At 29.4% G+C, this 19,820-nt stretch overlaps 1 protein-coding gene across 1 annotated transcript; it reads right to left on the bottom strand.

Moving 5' to 3' along the window:
* Positions 1 to 6,382: 6,382 nt before the first annotated feature.
* On the bottom strand, positions 6,383 to 9,188 carry LOC129312645 (uncharacterized). Its single transcript, XM_054955321.1, has 3 exons — positions 8,707 to 9,188; positions 8,108 to 8,523; positions 6,383 to 7,233 (listed from the first exon to the last, which is right to left on the bottom strand). The coding sequence occupies exons 1-3, from the start codon at positions 8,869 to 8,871 to the stop codon at positions 6,789 to 6,791; spliced, it is 1,026 nt and encodes a 341-aa protein (XP_054811296.1). The 5' UTR covers positions 8,872 to 9,188; the 3' UTR covers positions 6,383 to 6,788.
* Positions 9,189 to 19,820: the final 10,632 nt, after the last annotated feature.

Raw genomic sequence — 19,820 nt, 5'->3', positions numbered from 1 at the left:
TTAATAGAAGGTAAACGGAAAAATATATAATAAAAATTTGATGATTTAACTGATAAATCTTTTCTTATTATTTTATAAATAAAATTGGAGGGGATAACTAATAGTAATGACTTCAAGTAGTTTGACACTTGTTTTTTAGGTGAGATGTTAAGTTCAAGTCTAGTGTATGTAGATAAGATCACTCTCATGAATTCAATTCCATTTTATTTAGGCTAGTTGAGAATACTTCTAGAAATCAGTGTATATTAAAAAAAAATCTAAAATATATATAGTAACGGAGAGACATTGCTGTAAAAGAGAAATCGAACTCTCATTGCCAACCTACAAAGTATGATATTTGCTGCTTGTCCCAGCATCTGTTATCGCTTGAAAATCCTTCTATTAGGATTTGGATTTGGATTTCTTGTGATGTTTAAACTTACGGAGTGCCACGAGAGGAAATCGAAATCTGATATATTACAGCATTTTACCGAATGAAATCTTATTACCATTAAGTTTTTAGGTATGATTCAGATGATTGATTAATTTATTTTAAACAAAATAATATGATAATCTTACAATCTCCACTGATCTTTGTTTTGTATTTCTTAAACAAAATGATATCATAATTGAATTTTAAAAAAGTAAAATTCAACATGGTCTGTGTGTGATTGGATTAAAAAATCCACAACCGAGATTAAAATCAAATGAAGTTAGCAAATTAAGGTTAAAAAAAAGTGTTATTTTCACGTAATTTATGTTTGTACATATATTTTTTTTTCAAAAATTTGTTGGACAAACTAAAATTTATTTAAATGATTTGATCTAAAAATCAGTTGAAATGTATAATAATAATAAAATGGACATGAATTTTTTTGTGTACATATATTTTTGTGAGTAATTTAAAATTTTTGAAAAAAATATTAAACATAAAATTATAATTTAAGAAAAGTATATTAAAAATATAAAATAGATTATGAATAAAATAAATCTTAATTTTTAAAAAGGTAGAATGAAACAATAAATTACAAAATATTTAATTTTGAAAAGTTGCAAATTTATAAATTACGAAATATTTAATTCTGAAACGACAATAAATTTGTAAATTAAAAAAAATTCAATTCTAACAATGTAGGATTAATTGTGTCTCATGTGATCTAAATTTGGTGTCAAATTATATCACAAAACATATCCTAGAAATAATATATATGGATGTATGAAACTTAATTGAGAAATAAAGGAAAGCGGAAAAAAGGAGTTCGTTGGACTCCAAATCCAAATCAGATTCAACCCTCAAATAATATATATTAATTTGTAAAACGTAAAATATTAAACTTTTATTAATACCAATCATTATATATATAAAAATAAAATTAAAGATTATAAATTTTTAGGTTTACTGAAATTCTATACTTTGAGATGCCTTTCCTACGATTATATGCTCTAAAGTTAAGATTAGAATTATGTTTGGGATAGTTTATTATTTTTTAATATATATAAAATATATTATTTACGTTTGGAATTAGATGTAGGATGAACTATTAATTTTTAGATATACATAAAAATTACTTTAACCTATTTAAAATTTAAATTTAATTATATTTAAATTTAAATTAGTATCTATCTATTTAAAGTTTTCATTCATCCTAATGATATGTCAGAAATCTCGGTTTATATGATCAAGAATACACACACATGTATATTGAAATTCAAATTTAAATTAATATCTTTGTATTTACTAAATATATATGCGTTTGATTATTTAGATCTATCCTCATAATTTTGAAAAATGAAATCATGGGTTTTAAATTTTAAATTAGATGATTTCAATTTGTTTAAATAAAAAGAATTAATTTAAATTTCAAAATTCAAATTAAATAAGTAGGATTAATTTAAATTCCAAATTTTAATTTAGATTAGTTTAAATTTTAAAATTTGGCTATTAGATTAGATTGTTAATTTAAATTTCCTTCCAACACATATACAATATCAATTATAAATAAATATGCTTGACTATAGCTCATTCTATGCTTCCAGCTTTGATTAATTTAATTATCATTCACGAGATTATTGTGCAAATAGTGTATAATAATTATATTTCAGTGGCCCTCATATATTTTCATTGTTAATGTTTACTTTGTCTTTCATTTGTTTACAATCATATCTATTTTAACATTTCATTCCACTATAGCATTATTGCTAGCATATGGGTTTCACGTTGATCATGCCATCAACTTGTCCAGTTGAGAGTGACAAATCACAATTTCATTCATAAAGAATGCTTTCTCTAAACTTATCAAACAAATTAAATGGTATTGAATTGATATTTTATGATATCAAGTAAGTCTTTGTGACTATAATATTGCATAAAATTAATGCCGGTTTCATTTATATATATTATTAACTAACTTATTGCTTGTGTTCCTTTTTTATAAAGTGATCAAATTTCCATAATTATTTAGAAATCTTTTATGAGATGTTTCGGTAATAGGTTGCAACAAATAAAGATATGGAGAGTCAAACTTTGGTATCTAAAATGGTAAATTGATGGCTCGAAATTCAATTTATACATATATTAATATTAATCACCATCTTCATACTCTAGTTTTTAAATGGTTATTTTGTTTGGATTTTTTAAATTTGAATTTTATTATATTGATAATTCATATTCAAAATTTCCTCCAACACTAATCTAGGTATGTGCTTCCTTCATGCAATTCTGTGTTTCAAGATACATTTTCTGTGATTTTGTATTTTGGGAGTTACATTTGAATCCTACTTTATGGTTAAATTCCAACTGAAATTTTTTTCATTTATACATAAACACTAAAGGAGTAGTTATAATTTGTATATTTTTTAAATATAATATATTATTTTATCTGCCTCCAACTAAATTTAAATTTATTTATTTGAAAATTTTGTTATGAACTCGTGGTTGAACACCATGTAATATCAGGTTTTGAACTTTAAATATATTATTTAAAAGTTTAAATAAACATAATAAAATCTCATATAATAGATGTTTTAATAAGTAAACAATTTTCAAGAAAAAATTTCAAACTAACGGGGGACTAAAATAATTAGAAATTTACTTCTTTTTAATTTTGATAATTTTTTAAAGTTTAAATAGATATCGTAAAATTCAACCAAATAAAAAACAAACATAAGTTGAAACAAACTTGATATAATTTTTTTAAAGCTTATTTTAAAAAAAGTTGAAACAAACATTATTTTATGTTTGCAAAAATAATAAAAAGTGCCTATTATTTAGTTATTTTTAGATTATGCAATTTATTTATCTTATCTAATCATAATATTTATATAAAACTAAAAGTAGGATTAGATTTGATGATTTTTCTATGATTCTATGCTTTAGAGTGGTTTTCCTACTATTATATGATTCAGGAATCAAGAATGGTTGTTGATTCTTGGGTTGCTCCAGTATAATATTTTTAATTTTTAAAGATATAAATTAAAAGAGTGTTTTTAAAGGACATACTCCCCCTGTTAAAAAATATAAGGTATTTTTTAAAGAATTAAATGTTAAAAAAATATAAAACATTTTAAGTCTTTCGAGGTATAATTATTATCTTTTTTTAAAAATGTTCCTATTAATAATGATTTTATAATTATTATAGGGTATTTAATAGGGGTAAATATGAAAAAATAAGGTTAGTTGAAAAGTAGGTAATTACTTTATTGGGGTGAGATTCGATTAAAAATACCTTATATTTTTGGATGGAAGGAGTATAATGTTTCATATCTAACTAATTAAATTTTTTTTTTTGATTTTTTTGAGTATATAACATAAATTAAAATTCAATTTGGATTTGAGAAAAAAAAATTAAATTTAGTTGAAAATATATAAAAATTAATATTTTATTAGTAAATAAATTTTTAATCTAATTGAGATAAAAAATCATATTAATATAATGATCACGCTTGATATTGATTCACAAAATTTTTTACATAAAAGTTAGTATGTTGTTGAATCAATCAATAATTATACTTGAATTAAAATCTGCATTTGAATTTAAAATAATTTAGTTTTGATATTCGTAATTTTTAATATATCAATCTAAATGAGATAAAAATCAAATATATAAATAAATATATGATTCACCATTTTGAAAAATTATCAAAGTTATAGATCTTTAAAAAAATAAATTTTCAAAATTAATCATACCTTCCATAAGTATTTGAAATTTTTGAAATACTATAATTTGAGTATGATGAGTTAATAATATCAATCATTATATTTAAAATAAAAAATGAACTACTTCCTCCATTTAAAAATGTAAGGTATTTTTAATTTTTCGAGGTGTAATCATTAACTTTTTTTAAAAGTATCCTTATTAATAATAATTTTATATTTATTATAGGATGTTTGATAGAGGTAAATATAAAAAGATAAAATTAGTTTAAAAATAGATAACTACTTTATTAAAAAATGAGATTCGATTAAAAATATTTTATATTTTTTAACAGAGGGAGTGCATGTATCCTTATGCTAATATTTTATATTTTTTAACAGAGGGAGTGCATGTATCCTTATGCTAATAAGGACGTAGAGTGCAAATAAAAAAAATGTCAGGATTACACGTTGATCTATTCTGATGAAAATAACAAATGAGTAATCAAAAAGTTTGAGTATGTTGGATGAATCAAGTATAACATCTTCTGGGAAAGGATTCTCTCAACTTCCCTTACTCTCTACTTCTTATATTTATCATTGGACTATATTCAAATGATTAAAAATTAATATCTTAAAAATTGTATTATAGTATAAAATAAAATATATATAAATTAATTTAAATTATTAAATAAATGAAAAATATTTTAGTTATTATATTAAATAATTAAAATAATTTATAAATAATAAAAATTTAGAAATGCAAAGGATAAAAATAAAAAAAATTTATTATATAAAATATTTTAAAAAAATCTACATCATTGTTGTAAAAACTAAATTAAATGATAAATCGAAAAGGCCAGCATATCATGATTTGCTTGAACTTAAGTAATTATGCCTGCGCTCATACTAATGACATAATAATTAAATAAAAAATAATATTTATATACACGCACTAACACATGAACATGTAAGAAATAAAATATAAAATACTAAAAGTATTTTTTCCAATTCAAAGTTGTTTGGCCATAATATATTAAATTTCAATCATATGGACCAACAATTTATATATTTGTTTTGAAGTTCTTCATAGATGCTTAAAAGATATATTTTAATGTTAAGCAACCTATTAGTTGCCAATATGATCTTCCTTTTGGAGAAAAAATTGTATTTGATGAAAACTTTAGGCAAATCTTTCATGTTATTCTAAGTGATTTTAAAAAAAAACATAGTTTTTGTCAATATTAACTTTTCATACATTTGAGATAATCGTCATCTTTAACTAAAATTAAATTGTTAGAAAATTAAATGCAAAGAGCCGCTACTTTCTTATTTGCCATGAGAGAGAAACTCTATTACAAAATACTAAAACAACACCTCAATTTTGGAGAAACTCAGAGGAGAGAAGACAATAACTTTAATAGCTAAATTCATAAGTCTAACAAATCATTCTCAAAGAACATGCACATTTGTGAAGACGGTGAACAACAATGAACAATTGAGTTATTACACGATATTTTTTGTTTCACCAACTTTTTGAGTTTATATTTATTACAAGAGAATTTCATTAATTGTAAATTAATTCTTTGAGAGATCATTTGACATAACTAATTCATGTGTAAACTTACTTTGTTTATCTTTATTTTTAATTTTTGAAATAGAGGATCCTAAAATTGAAAAGCTTAAGAAGGATTTATCATTATAGAAAAAAGTGATGTAGATTTAAGTACGAGATTGTATTAAGACAATCAAGAACTTTGATTAATCTTGGCAGAGATAGATAGTGAAAAAAATCTCAAACATTACTTAAAAACTAAACGTAGACTCAAGTAATTAAAACCGACTCAAAATAAATTATCTGTGCAAGCTTCTTTTTCTTGCTTTCATATGTGTTTGGTAATCTCTCTCTTAACTCATCCTTTATTACGTTTAATTAGTTAAATTTTTATGAAGCCCAAATCACTCCCCTTCAATGGACTTCCAACAGCGACAGCAAGCACAACACAATCAACAACGTCAACAAGAAGATGGTGGCGGCAACGACTGGTGTATGCTGTAAGTGAAGACAAAGCAAAAGGTTAAGTGTGTGGTGCAAGGATAAAGAAAAAAGGAGTCCAATGGGCATTGAAGAGCTCCAAATTCTGGTTGCAGGAATACCACTCATTTAGCCCCCAACGCTCGTTTGAATTTCTTTTTGGCCAAACAGGATTTCAAATGGGACAATGAGTGTTTTACCTCTCAAAAAAGTATTTTCCTACAGGGCACGACGAATAGATCAAAACAAGACATACATTTATACACCAACAAACCAATTCATGTTCTGATCATTTTGGAACAAAAGGTGCTTATTTCCCATTCTCATGACAAATCTTACAAACCAAAAATAATCTATCAAAATTTGTATCATTATACTAAAGATACACGAAACGAAATTATCCCATTCTGTCAAGTGTGCTACATTTCTTCCGCATCCCCTAAACTCATGCCAAGTATAACCAAGATCGAATTCTTTTCTTCTTCTTTTTTTTTTTTTTTAATTTTGGATCTACTAAGAGATTCTCTTCAACCTTTTTGCTATCTTAGTCCATGAAATCTCAAAGCAAATCAAACAGTGAAATAACTCAACCTTTCAGGAGGCTTAACTTCCATATGAAAGCCTCATCAATTTTGGATGATCTCAGGGTGAGGCACCCAAGAGTTTCCTGATTCCTGCCTTCTGCTCTGATGTCAGCCTAGTTGGGAATTTAATGTTGAACTTTATCCTCAAATTTCCCTTCTTTGTGGGATCCTTTTGGAGCGGCATTCCTTCTCTTGGAACAACCTCCTCATAGCTTGGATGAATCACATTGTTGATTGGTATGGTCAGGTTTCTTCCATCCAGGGTAGTCAGCTGCACCGTATAACCAGTCAAGGCCTCCGCAAGAGAAATCTTTTGTGTCACAACCAGATCATTTCCGTCGCGAGTGAAAACACTGTGAGGCTTTTCATCGATAATAAAAACAAGGTCTGCAGGGGTCACATTTGGCTGCTCGTTTCCCTTCTCTGGGAAGGTTATCTTTGTGCCCTTCTTCCAACCAGGTTTGATATTGATAGTTAGGATCTCCTCTACAGGCATGGTTTTGCTGCACCACCAAGTGAACCCATTGTTAATAAAATTATAAACATGAGAATATAGAAGTTGGAATGAACATGAATCAGTTGTGTGATTTGAACATGAATCAACAATGCCATGCTGTCAGTGTAAGAGTTGAAAATGCCCTAGAATAGCTTAGTAACTAGACCTACGAATAACAGTTTCAACAAGTCTAACTCTCAATTCCCACAACTTGAATTTCTTTAATATGTTGAATCTACTTTTACCCTCATTGGCTCATGCAATTTAATACCCCAAAAACTAAAGATCAGCAAGAACCAAAAAAGAGAGTTTAAAAGGACTACAAAAGGGTGAAAGCTTGCCTCTGGCCAAAATATTGAAACTTTGTTTACAATGCAGTATAGACTAGTAAATCCTCACAAAAGCATAACCAAATGTTAATCATAATGCACTAATTTTTAAGGAGTGCCAACCATAAAGAATAGAAATTAAAGTACCAACTATCAGATTTGGTCTTGATGGTAAGACCAACAAGACATTACCTTGGAGTTCCAAGATCAAATGCTTGTACCAAGAAACTAATTATAGATATCATATGTAAGAACAGCATCAGAGTTAAATTTTCTGGTAATACAAGTTGTTTATAGAAGAAAAAGTTCCTGATGCAGAATAAAGACCGAGACCTAAATGGGGGTCATAGGTAAGCATGGCATATTTGAAACACAGGGCTGTTATAATGATGTAACCGTTTAAATTCTTCAAACAATGAGACGAATATATCACACGAAAACAGTTCATCCGTTCATCGCTTGGTTAACTACCCACCGAAGCCTTAGATTTACATAGAAAAGATCAAATAGACGAGCAAGGAAGGAAAAACAGAGGAAAGAACAATTGCTTACCCACTCGCATCAGCAATTTCTCTAGAGATCTTCATCTTCTTTGTGGTTCCTTGATACAAGTCTTCAAGACTGCAGGGCAATCTGTTCTCGATCGGAGCAGCTTTTCGAGGAGCGCCTGGATTCATATGGACACCCCTTCCCTCCCCAAATGATCCGAACACATCATCACCAAAAATCCCACTAGAGAACCTCGACCTCATCCCTCCATGGCCGCCACCGCCTCCAAATGGGCTCGGAAACCCAAAAAATTCTGCAAAAATGTCGTCGGCGTTTCGGGGATTGAACCGAAACGACGTCGGTCCTTCTCCCGTTGAAAAGGAAGAAGCTCCTCCAGCATCGGGAGGCGGAACCCCACCTTTCAGACCCTCTTCGCCATACTGATCATAGATGGCTCTCTTTTGAGGATCACTGAGAACCTACAAGAATAGCAGTAGACAGTAAGCATCGTCTCCTAAAGTTCAATAGGTTCATAGAAAACAAACAGAATTTGCGACACCCATGTAAGCTACAACGAAAGTCGGATGAAATTTTAGAGAAAACATACGAAATATGGGAAACCCGTATAAAGCCGAAAGGAAGTAGGTGGGAGATCAACTTACGTCATAGGCTTCAGATATTTGCTTGAATTTAGCTTCAGCCTCTTTCTTGTTATTGGGGTTCTTATCAGGATGCCATTTCATGGCAAGCTTCCTGTAAGCCTTCTTCAGGTCGTCGTCTTTGGCATTCTTATCAACCTGCAAGATCTTGTAATAATCGACACCCATGTTGGAACCTTGTTCCTCCGCTCTCTTTCTCTTCTTCAGTTTCTCAATCTTTGCAGATCACGGGTCGGATAGAAGTTGCGAATCGATGAATGAATGGCTGAGAGGATGGTGTGAGAAGGAGGGTGTTTAATGGGGAGAGAGATCCCAGTCTCTATGAGATTCGGCAATAATTTTGATCGTTTGAGAATTCTGTAGAAGGTTCCAGAAATCGTGCTGTTGAATTTGGAGTCGGATTCGTATTCAACTATTTGGAGCTCCTAACTGGGAAATGGTTGGCAGATCCTATTTCGGGATGACGGTATCTAATAAATAAGTTGACAACGTAAGAAGCGCAGGCACAACTCTAATCGCAACTTAGAAATCATCACCTATAGGCCGTCTAAACCTTAAGTTTCAAATTTCAACTTTGACCCTGTGTTAAGATTAACTTATTTTCGGGCAAATTACTTTTATTTTTCTCTAAAATGGATATAATCATCATTATCCATATAAAATTTATGTAAAACCAATACCTACCCATTTTAAATTATAAAGTAATTTGAGATAAAATTACACATATCAATTATAAAACACAACAATAACATTTTATAAAATTATTTTTTAAAAATAAGACTGTCAATTTACAAAAATATTCTTATATATTTATGTTATAATATCATTTCATTTCAAAACTTATAAGGTAACTTTTTTGGATCTAGTGCAACCTTTTTGACTCTTTCATTTCCCCGCCCCCTACATTTTGTGCATCATGGAGTGAACAAAGGGAAAATGGTGAAATATAATTATGTGGAATTTACATCACTAGAAGTATATATTTCAATTTTTTTATGGCTTAATGTGAATTTTTTAATAATTTTCAAAATCAAGATAATATAAATAATATTTAGAGAAAAAAATGATGAGCACAAAACTAAAGTGTTTGTGTTTACGTATAAGCTTGTAATAATAATTTCCTGTCATTCTTCTTTTCAGTATAAATATAAAAAATCTAGTTTATTTAACCCCCCTCACTTCACTTATAATGATTGAAGAATGCTTAACTGGAAAATTTGAAGTGCATATAGAATCTCAGGAATTCAATCTAATCTTTCATTCCTGCAATAACAAGATCTAGAACGTAACCCCCAATAAAAAAATAATAAGAAAAAGGATCGACATTGTAATAATCCAATTTTGGTGGCCTGAGCTTGATTCCTCCCCCCACCCCCAATTTCTCTCGGGTCAGGATTGGCCTTTGAGTTTATACGCACGCTGTTCATTTAAAATATATATATATATATATATATATATATATATATAAAGAAACATTCATACATTTGGGTTCTGTTTTGAAAGATATTGTCCACTCAGTGCATGTAGCAATCATTCATAAACTATTTCACATGAATATATAGATTGATAAATGAACTTGTTTTCAAATCCTATACAAGAGATGTGAACAAAACAACCCAAACATATACAACCAGAGAAGGTATATACACGTAATAACAATAACAATAGCCCTATTTCTCAAATTGCTTATTAACGTACTGCAGTTTCTAGCTAGTATTGCAGCCTATCTTTCGATCTCTCTTAATTTCATGAAGCACGTAGTAACTGACAAATTAATTGAAGTTAAGATCTATGATTTCGAAGTTAAAGAAAGAATATGTGTAGGGAAACGATATATCTTGGAAATCATTGTGCACTATGGCTCATACAACAGTCAAAGGACGTACTATGTATAGGAACGGAACAGGAAAATCAAGGTGTCAGGATTACAAAAGGAGAAGAATTTTTCTTCTCATCGTTGATTTGATCATCAAGACCATTAAGAAAGGGCTAGAAAGGAATGTGGTGAAAGAACCAGCTTAGAACAGCCATTGGAAGGCTCACCAGACCGAAAGCCCTGTCTGCAACTCGATCGCAGCTCTTGAACCATGGACACACCTTAGTCAGCATTCTCCTGCACCATTAATTTTATTACTCAATCGTTTGCTCAAAAATATAATAGAAAAGAAGTAGGCGATTCAAGTGAATATAAATGGAAAATAACCTCACCAAGATAGATATACATATGTATATATAGAGAGAGAGGGGCGTATACATGTCAAGAAAAACAAGAATGGAAGAGTGGAAGAAGGTTATAAGGTGAATGCAAATGAGAAATAACAAAACCGGAATAGCGAAGCATATAGGTTGAGGAGGAGGAGAAAGAAATCAGATTAAAACTAAAATTCAAAACCTAGAAGAAAACGAAGGAATGATCAAGAAGGTAGGTACCCAACAAGCCAGATAACAGCAGCGATAATGGATAAAAGCGCTGCCAATAAAGCGAAAGGCGAACCCAGCAACAGAGCCACTGGCTTGAAACTCCCCATGATTGAAGAAGAAGAAGAAGAAGCAGATAGTGCGTGTGTTCGTTTTCAGACTTTCAAACCCAAACTGAATCACCAACGAAGTGTGAGTCTGTTTCACCAAGGGACGCCGCATCTAACAACCTATTTATATACACAAACCAACCATGCACACTTCCACGGTATATAATAATTACAACAACAATAACTACTTTCGTTTCTTTGTTTAATTTCTCAATTATTTCATCGAGAAAATAAAAGGCTAGTATATAGTTTTCTTTCTCCCTCTAATATTTCAGTTGAAAATTTAATAATTTACACGAGTCCCCTGGAAATAATATAGTTTCTATAATATGTATGAGATGCGTTATTACATTATTTTAGCGTGAGTTCAACATCTACTAGATTAGATGTATTAATTATCTTTGTTTTTCGTTTTAAGAAATAATGAAAATTTAGTCAAATTTGCGTCCTTTTACATCAAGGACTTAAAATAATTGAGAAATAAATGAACATTTGTAATTCAAAAGGATCAATTCAATAATCCAATAACTTTCTTTAAATAAAAATATTATTTTCTAAAAAGAAAATTAGTATACTTCAGAAAATGTAATTTCATGATTTGACGTTAACCGAGGACATCCCCGCCCATGAACCGCTGAGGCCCATCCAATTGGGTTTTAATTTATAATGGGCCTTTAGTTCGCCCAAAACTTAATGGGCCTTTGAAGTGATGAGTGCGGTCCTATTCATTCATATATTGTGCATGTTGAATTGTCGGATTTTGCGTATGTGGTAAAGCCGAAAATTAATTGCGTGGGTGTCATTTTGTGGGTGCGACAAATGAAGGTCAATATCAAAGTTTCCTAGGTTCTTAAAGATTCCAGTATATATGTCCTCGCGGTGACCGGTGAGTTTGAATGAGCATGGTGTGTGTATGTGTTGTTAATGGCTGTGAGGTCTCCACGATCATGTGAAAGCATGCTTGGATATTTCAAAGCCTAGGAGAAATTTTATGACTCACATTCCTTTCACCTTCTTAAAAATCTACACAAAAAAGTTATGCAAATAGCATATTTTATTCCCAAATGTATTCCCTGATGTAACCTGATTGTTAAACTTAAAAGTTAATTTAATTATAATTTATCAGTTTTTTACAATTTATTATTTTTATGCATGCTCACAATATGAATAGTTTATTTCATTCTTCATTTTATCACCTTCCACATATTAAATGTACAAGCAATATTTTATTTATTATACTTTTTCACAATTTGTGTGAAATAAATTTGTATTCTATTACAGGTCCGTCCGGACTAGATCACCACCCAATTTTTTATTGTGATCTCACATCCACTTCTTTTTTTTTTTTTTCACGGTAAGCCTCGCGTCAAAATAATTTATTGATACTCATCTTTTTTTCTCTCTTATTTTCACAAGCACCACTTGATTCTATGAATAACCCAAGAGATTATATATGCACACATATATGCACACACACACACGTGTACATGTATAATACGATCCATGGTTGCATGCACTAGCAAGCTTTTCATATACATGTGGATCGGTATACTTTGATTTTCCCCCTTGCATAATCACATGCATGAAAACTGTAGTAGCTAACGTTTTCTAAAATTACCTATACACCCCCTCCAGTTATCACAAGACCCTTCTTTTACGATCCTCATTGGAATTCGGTGCACGTTTGTCTATTTTTTCCCCATATGCCTTATATCTGACATTTTCTAACAAATTTAAACTAGTTTCAACTAAAATTTTTAACCTGTATAACATGGATATAGGAAGGTGTAAAATTTAAGAGAAATGACCGTGCAGACTTCATCACTGTGACGCATATCTTGGAAACCAAACTGTTTAGAATTGTTTAAAACTATTTTTATTTTATTTTTTTAAAAATTAGTGTTTTATAGAACATGTTTTAAAAATGAAAAATAATAAAAATATTTGCTTTTCGTATTTTTTCTGTCATTCAACATAATAATTATTTTTTTATTTTTCTATTCTTCAAAATAATATTTGATTTTTTGTTATTTAAAATACTTTCGGAGAACAAATTACAAAAAATATATTTTTTTTTATTTTAACAGATTGCCAGATCAGCTCGAATTGTATATATTAGTTAGCAGTACGCGGGATCACGAATTTCTTGGAAACACGCACAAATTGTACAATATTAATAGTGCACATGATGCAGGTCATCTATTCATAAACACGCAAATTTGCATGGTCCGAGAGGTATTAACATTGCTATATAGGAACGGTGATTAAAGGTCCTACCACACAGGTGATTCCAATATTAATTAACCCTTTTGAACAAACAGGGTGGGTTATCAACAACCCAACATGATAGCCATGACCCATGCATTTTATACGGAACCAATTGCGGGATTAGTGTGGTTACGTCAAAAAGTTGACAGCTTTGAAATACTCTAACATCATTTAAAAGGTTAAATGAGACAACGAAATTTAAAGAATCTTACTACTATTCTGTCTTTGATTGTTACTAATCGATCGTGAGGTGAAATAATGCTGGGAATTATTGATGAATCCTTTCGATAAACACTATATATTATTATATATTCCGTGTTCATTTAATTATTTTCATTTATCTTCTTAATCTGCGAGTTAATTTGTGATCCCCATCAACTTTCATTGGTTGGGGGATCTACTTCCACCGACGATGTTGCTATAGCCTATAAGTACCCCGTTGGTTTGATTTTTTTTTAGAAAAAATTTAATTTAAACATTTAAAGGCGCAATCCCATTTTGATTTATTTTTAAATTCTAAGGAAATCATGGTTAGATCCTTAAAGTTTGGATTAATAATAATTAGGTTTCATCAAATTTTTTAAACAAAGTTGTAAATATTGGTTTAAGTTAATTGTTATAAATAGGAATCTCAATAACAATCTAAAAGTTAAATTTAAAAATTAAATACCTTGTCTGTATAATTAAAACACCTAAATTTTCAATTATTTAAATTAATATTTTAATTATTTTTTAAAATATTTTTGTCGAGGATTTGATTATTGTTAATTCAAATTTTTAGAATCTAACCATCATCCTTCCTAATTTTTTTTAAAAAAACCGAAAAATATATAAAAAGCCAATCCTACTAAATAAATAAAGCATTATCTTTTTCTGGCCAGAATAAATAAAGCAGTATCGAGTATCAGCGCATTGAGAGACCTTTAGATGAGGAACAAAGAAATACAAAGAAACATATATACACATTGCATTTAAAGAGAAACGGAGGAGGGGAAGAAAGAGGCAATATACAGGGTGAAATGACAATTTAGCCCAAGTATATGGGATTCTAAATTTATTTTTGATATATTTTTTTCTTTAACTTTTTTTTTCAAAAAATATAATGTTGTTTTACCATTAATAAAAGTTAACTTTGACCATCGGTTGATTAGAAAATGACAAAAAAAAAAGACATTAAAAATTATTAAAAAAAATTGATAAATATTTTCTGTAATTTTTTGGGTTCTTGTTTATAATTATTTTAGTCATTTTTCAAAATTTTTTAATTTTTTTTCTATCATTTCTAGACAACATTGTATTGGTTTTTAAAGATTATGGAGAAACACTGCATCAAATTAAAAACAAGTTTAGCATCTCAAACATTGTTACACTTATAACTCAGTGAAAAAATTGCCTCCAAATACTAGATAAAACTATGTTGACCCTACAAACAACTATTTCTAAATATGAGTACAGGGAAGGGAATGGTCACATTATTGGTTTGAACATTTTCACATATTCAAAAATTAATAAAGGGACTTAATTGATGAAGCCTTAAAAAAAAAAAAAAAGTGCCCAACAAAAGCCACCATCTGTTTAACCGTACGCGTGCATACAAAACGTAGATCCGAGTAAAGGAGGTTTCGAGATTATACATATACAGCTACAAGAAGTGGTGTGGGCCAATCCTCCAGGCACGTGTCTCAGTGTCTCTCGCTTCATCCTACAAAAAAGACGTGCCCTACACAATGATGGTACTCTCACTCCAAGTCATATTCTTCTGCTATACTATCTATGTGTACATATTGATTTACATACACATAATAATCAAATCGGATATCCGTGTACGTGTATGCATACAAGCATGTATTTGTGAATAACGAATGGTGGAGACAAATCCTTAATGACCACAAATTTTGAAGGAGCGTCATATACTTCCATGCAGGAAAGACAAAAATCGTGTGGTGATGAAAATATCAAATTATTATTACTAATAACATTATATCCCCACATGTCCATTGAGTTGTTCCCCTCAATATCTATTCCCTTCCTTTTGTTTTCTTAATTATTGTTTCTCTTTCCCCTATCTGTTCTCCTTCTTACATGACACCCTCTTCAATTATTCTCAGCGCTTCTGACTTCGGTTCAAGGGAACTCTCACACCCGGCAATAGCTTGTCCAAGGACCAGACAATTTCATCAAATGATCACACTACATATATTTACTTGTTTTCCAATCAAATCCAACACTGAGACTAAAGTGAAATAAAATGTTTGAGCAAAATGACCAAAATAATGACCAGTTTAGGGGAATTATTAACTTGTAAAATCATTAACATTACTTTCACAAATCCCGGCCCCTTGTGTTATTTATTAAGCCATAACGTTATTTGTTTTCAAACATTTGGTAATTTAGTCATGCCATGTGGAAAATTTATTTCAATTAGATTTGACTCTGTAGTGTGTGTTTTCAAATTTTCTGTGCATGATTCAAAAACAACTAGTCACTATGGTCCTTGGATAAAAAATTTTCCCATAGGTTGTTGCGAATTAATTAATTAGATTGAACTATATGAATGGTGATATATTTATTACTTATATGGTGCACGTGGATGGAATCATACTAAGCTCCTATATTATACATAGCGCGATGCCAACACGAAAGGCGAAAAAAATCACTTCAAAAGTACGCAACATAATTAAAATTAGTACTTGATAGATCGAGTAGATACCACTCTAGGATGAAAATTCAAAATTGCAATAAATTCAACTTTGACAGTGAAAACATCATTATTGGTATGTATGCGTGGCCGTTGGACAGATAATCTCGTGCATCATGCGTGCGTGGGTGTGTGTGTGTGTGTTGGCCTGAAAAGGTAAATTTTCAACACTGCAGCAGGTTACTTCAATATTACAGATTCAGTTTATAAACAAAATTAGTTAAACTAACGGCAAAAATGCAAGTAGTTCATCTTTTAAGAGAACTAGAATTTGCCTTGTGGATCGGATCGGGCTATGATTATTATGAAAAAACTATATGATGATTGTTATTATATATTATCATGCCGCTCTACTCGTACTTAATTACTTCCACTTTTATTTTCAGATTTTTTAGTTGATGACATTTGTTGGCAGAATGACAAAAAATTTAAAAAATAAAAGTAAAATATTGATGATTTATTCGATAAATTGATAAATATTGATTGATTGACTGACATGGATAATGATATTTGACATTGATTCCAAATATATTAATGTGTGAACTGCCTTTTATGATTATTTAATTAAATTTCATTTAATGAGTTATGACTCGTGACTTGTGAGGGTAAAGCAGTTGTCAGGGATTGAACACTGGAATGATTGGATTTGGCTGATTGAGAAGAGAGGAGAAGGGGTGGGTCTTTCACATGCGTGAGTTCTGTTTTGAAAACATAACTCTCAACCCCTCTATTTTGTTCTAATTTTATTATAAATTTGTATTTTTTTTAATTTTTTAAATTTTTATTTTTCAGTGTTTAGATTATCCAATAATATTATAAGAATTTAAAATAAAAAATAAAAATATAAAAACTTTAAACATAAAAAAGTACAGAAATTTATAATAAAATTTAAATAATGTGTAAAAACTCAACGTTATGTTTTTTTTATTTTTTATTCTTGCGTTAATAAAGTATGTTCAATAATTTAATGTCCATGTAAATGTATGAGCGGGATTTTTATTTGTGTTTTCGGTATCCGATGTTTGTTTCAAAATAGTAATGTAAGTTCATATATACTTCAAATCCTTTGAAGGACAGTAAGTGTATAATGTGTACTAAACTCCAGAGCAGGACCATCAATAATAAAGACGCTTATGTTTTTTTCTGTATACATGGTCCCTTCATCCACATGGTTGAGTCTCTAAGTTACCTATAAACAACAAGAATGTTTTCCTCTTCCCTGCATAAATGTTAACCGCACAGATTTATATTTTAGATTCCAATTAAAGTTCTTGAATAGATAACTTAAAAAAAATCATAAGACTTATTGAATAGAGTTTAACTCTCTCAAAGATATTTTTTTACATTTATATATACTTGAACTCAAAATCTTGCACATGAATGGCCATAGTTATTTTCAATAAGATTCGCTGAAAATGTATAAATATTTAATTTCAATACAATATCTCTCTAATAATGTTCTACAGAAAAAAAATAATCGGAGAAGACAGTGAAATATAATTTGAGATAGAGAGTAGAATCAATAAGAAAACTTTTGCTCATCTTTCACGTAATATGAGTAGCCAAATATATTTGGAGTATTTAGTTAAATTTGTCAAAAGAGTTAAATTAACTTATATTGGAGTTTTAAGTTTATATTTCAAAATATGCAATCACATTCAATAAATATCCTAAAAATATTATTGAGATATCTGTGAGGTCACCATTAAAAATAATAATCCCACACAGCCATGTTTAAATTAGTCTAGGCAAAAAGTCTTAGAGGCGTTAGCAAAAGTGAAGCATTAATTTAATTTTATAAAATCTGTTAGTATTTTCTCTAGTTCAAATATGCATCACCCTAATTTTATTATGATAAAAATGGATCCCATTTACATATCACTGATATAGATATATATGTATAAATGCTGATATATTCCATAACCGAAAAAGTTTTTGCAAATAATTGCACTTTTTAGCTTTTGGTGGCAACAAAGTGGGGAGAAGTTGTTGGATTCGGAGCTGGCACGATCTTATCCGGACCCATCACACGGGTTTGTGTCCAATGTTCTGGGCCCGTCCATTTAGATATATAGACAAACAATATCTTGACTTTATGTCTTGTATATTTAAAAATAAATTAGACATCTCTTAATTTTTCATTAAAACTATATTGTTTTGAATAAGCATGATTTTTTATGAAGTAAAATTTTATTTTTACTTTAGTTTCCATTTTTTAAAATAATCTTACTTCATTTTTAGCTATAAAACATATATTGAATTCGATAGCTTGTATTTTAATTAAAACAATAACATTTGACTAAATTATAGAATAAAAAAGAGAATGAATTGCATAAATCAAGCTAGAAAGTGGGAACATAATTTGTGACTTTGGGTGATGTTGAGAAAGCTTAAACCACAATCAAATTTTAGTCATAATTTAAAATACTCAGGCATATAGAATTATAAATGGGCGAAACTTATCTAGTGTTTTATTATAATTAACTATGCAAACCTCTCATGTATTGTAAAACTTATTAAGTTAATGAGTATTATGGGCTCTAAATTATTAGAGAAGTAATATTTTAAATCCTGAACTTTTAAAATGAGCAAAAATTTCTCTCAACTTATAAATTTCAACAAAATATTCTTATTGTTTATTAGTAAAACGTTAACTGTTATGTAAATTAAAAATTACCAAATTGGCATGCCATGTGTGATCACTTTACCTCAGACAAACCACCCTTATATTGTAATTCTACTATTTTGCTATTGAAGTTGAACCCAAAAATGTTGATCACATTGCAAACTTTGCCCTCTACATCCCCTGCATTTTCATCATGCATTTAGGTTTTCAATTTTTTTTTTGTTGATTATCATTTTCTCGTTATTCCACTGTTATAGAAATGGGTTGCTATTGTTTTTTTTTTTCTACAAATTTATATTTCCAGATTGTTTTTTTAATATGTATTTCTGGGTTGCTACTAGTTTATGAATCTTGTTACTCCCCTTCAATTTTTTTGCAACTAAATTCATGTTTTTGTGAAAATTTTTAGGCATCATGGTTGTTTGTTTTTCTGGATTTGCAATAATTCTCTAATCACTGTTTGTCCACGCATGCTTGAAGCTTCATGGTTTTTGATCTAGGTTTCTTGCATCATGTTTTGCCTACAAGTTTTGCTTGCAAGTCATGAAGAAGGAGCAAGAGATTTGATTTCACATCCTTCACAAATGGTATGCCAGCCCAATAACTTTTAATTTATATAACAGTCAACATTATACTGACGATAAACAATGAGGGAGTCTTTTGCTTATAATTTAGAATTTGAGGAGAGTCTTTGCTTATTTTAATAGTTTAAAGTTTAAAATGTTACTTGTATATAATAGTTTAGGGCCTATGATGCTTATTAACCCTAACTTATTTATAAATGTATTATATGTATATTTTGTAAAATATCATTCTTAAACTACTAATTGCAATATAGCAACATGTGTTGGTCTTATTATTAGAACAAGTTATGGTTGTTTAAGCATGATGTCTCGCCTGTTCAAGTATCTATAAATATAGAAAATACCTGAAAAAATGACCTCCAGTTGGCCCACCCGACAATGCTCAGATATAATCTAATCACATAGTTGATATA

Source organism: Prosopis cineraria, unplaced genomic scaffold, assembly GCF_029017545.1.
Source record: "Prosopis cineraria cultivar Desert tree isolate PC_DT_omini unplaced genomic scaffold, ASM2901754v1 PC6, whole genome shotgun sequence".
NCBI classification, from domain to species: domain Eukaryota; kingdom Viridiplantae; phylum Streptophyta; class Magnoliopsida; order Fabales; family Fabaceae; genus Prosopis; species Prosopis cineraria.
This window is presented reverse-complemented; position numbering and strand designations above follow the sequence as displayed.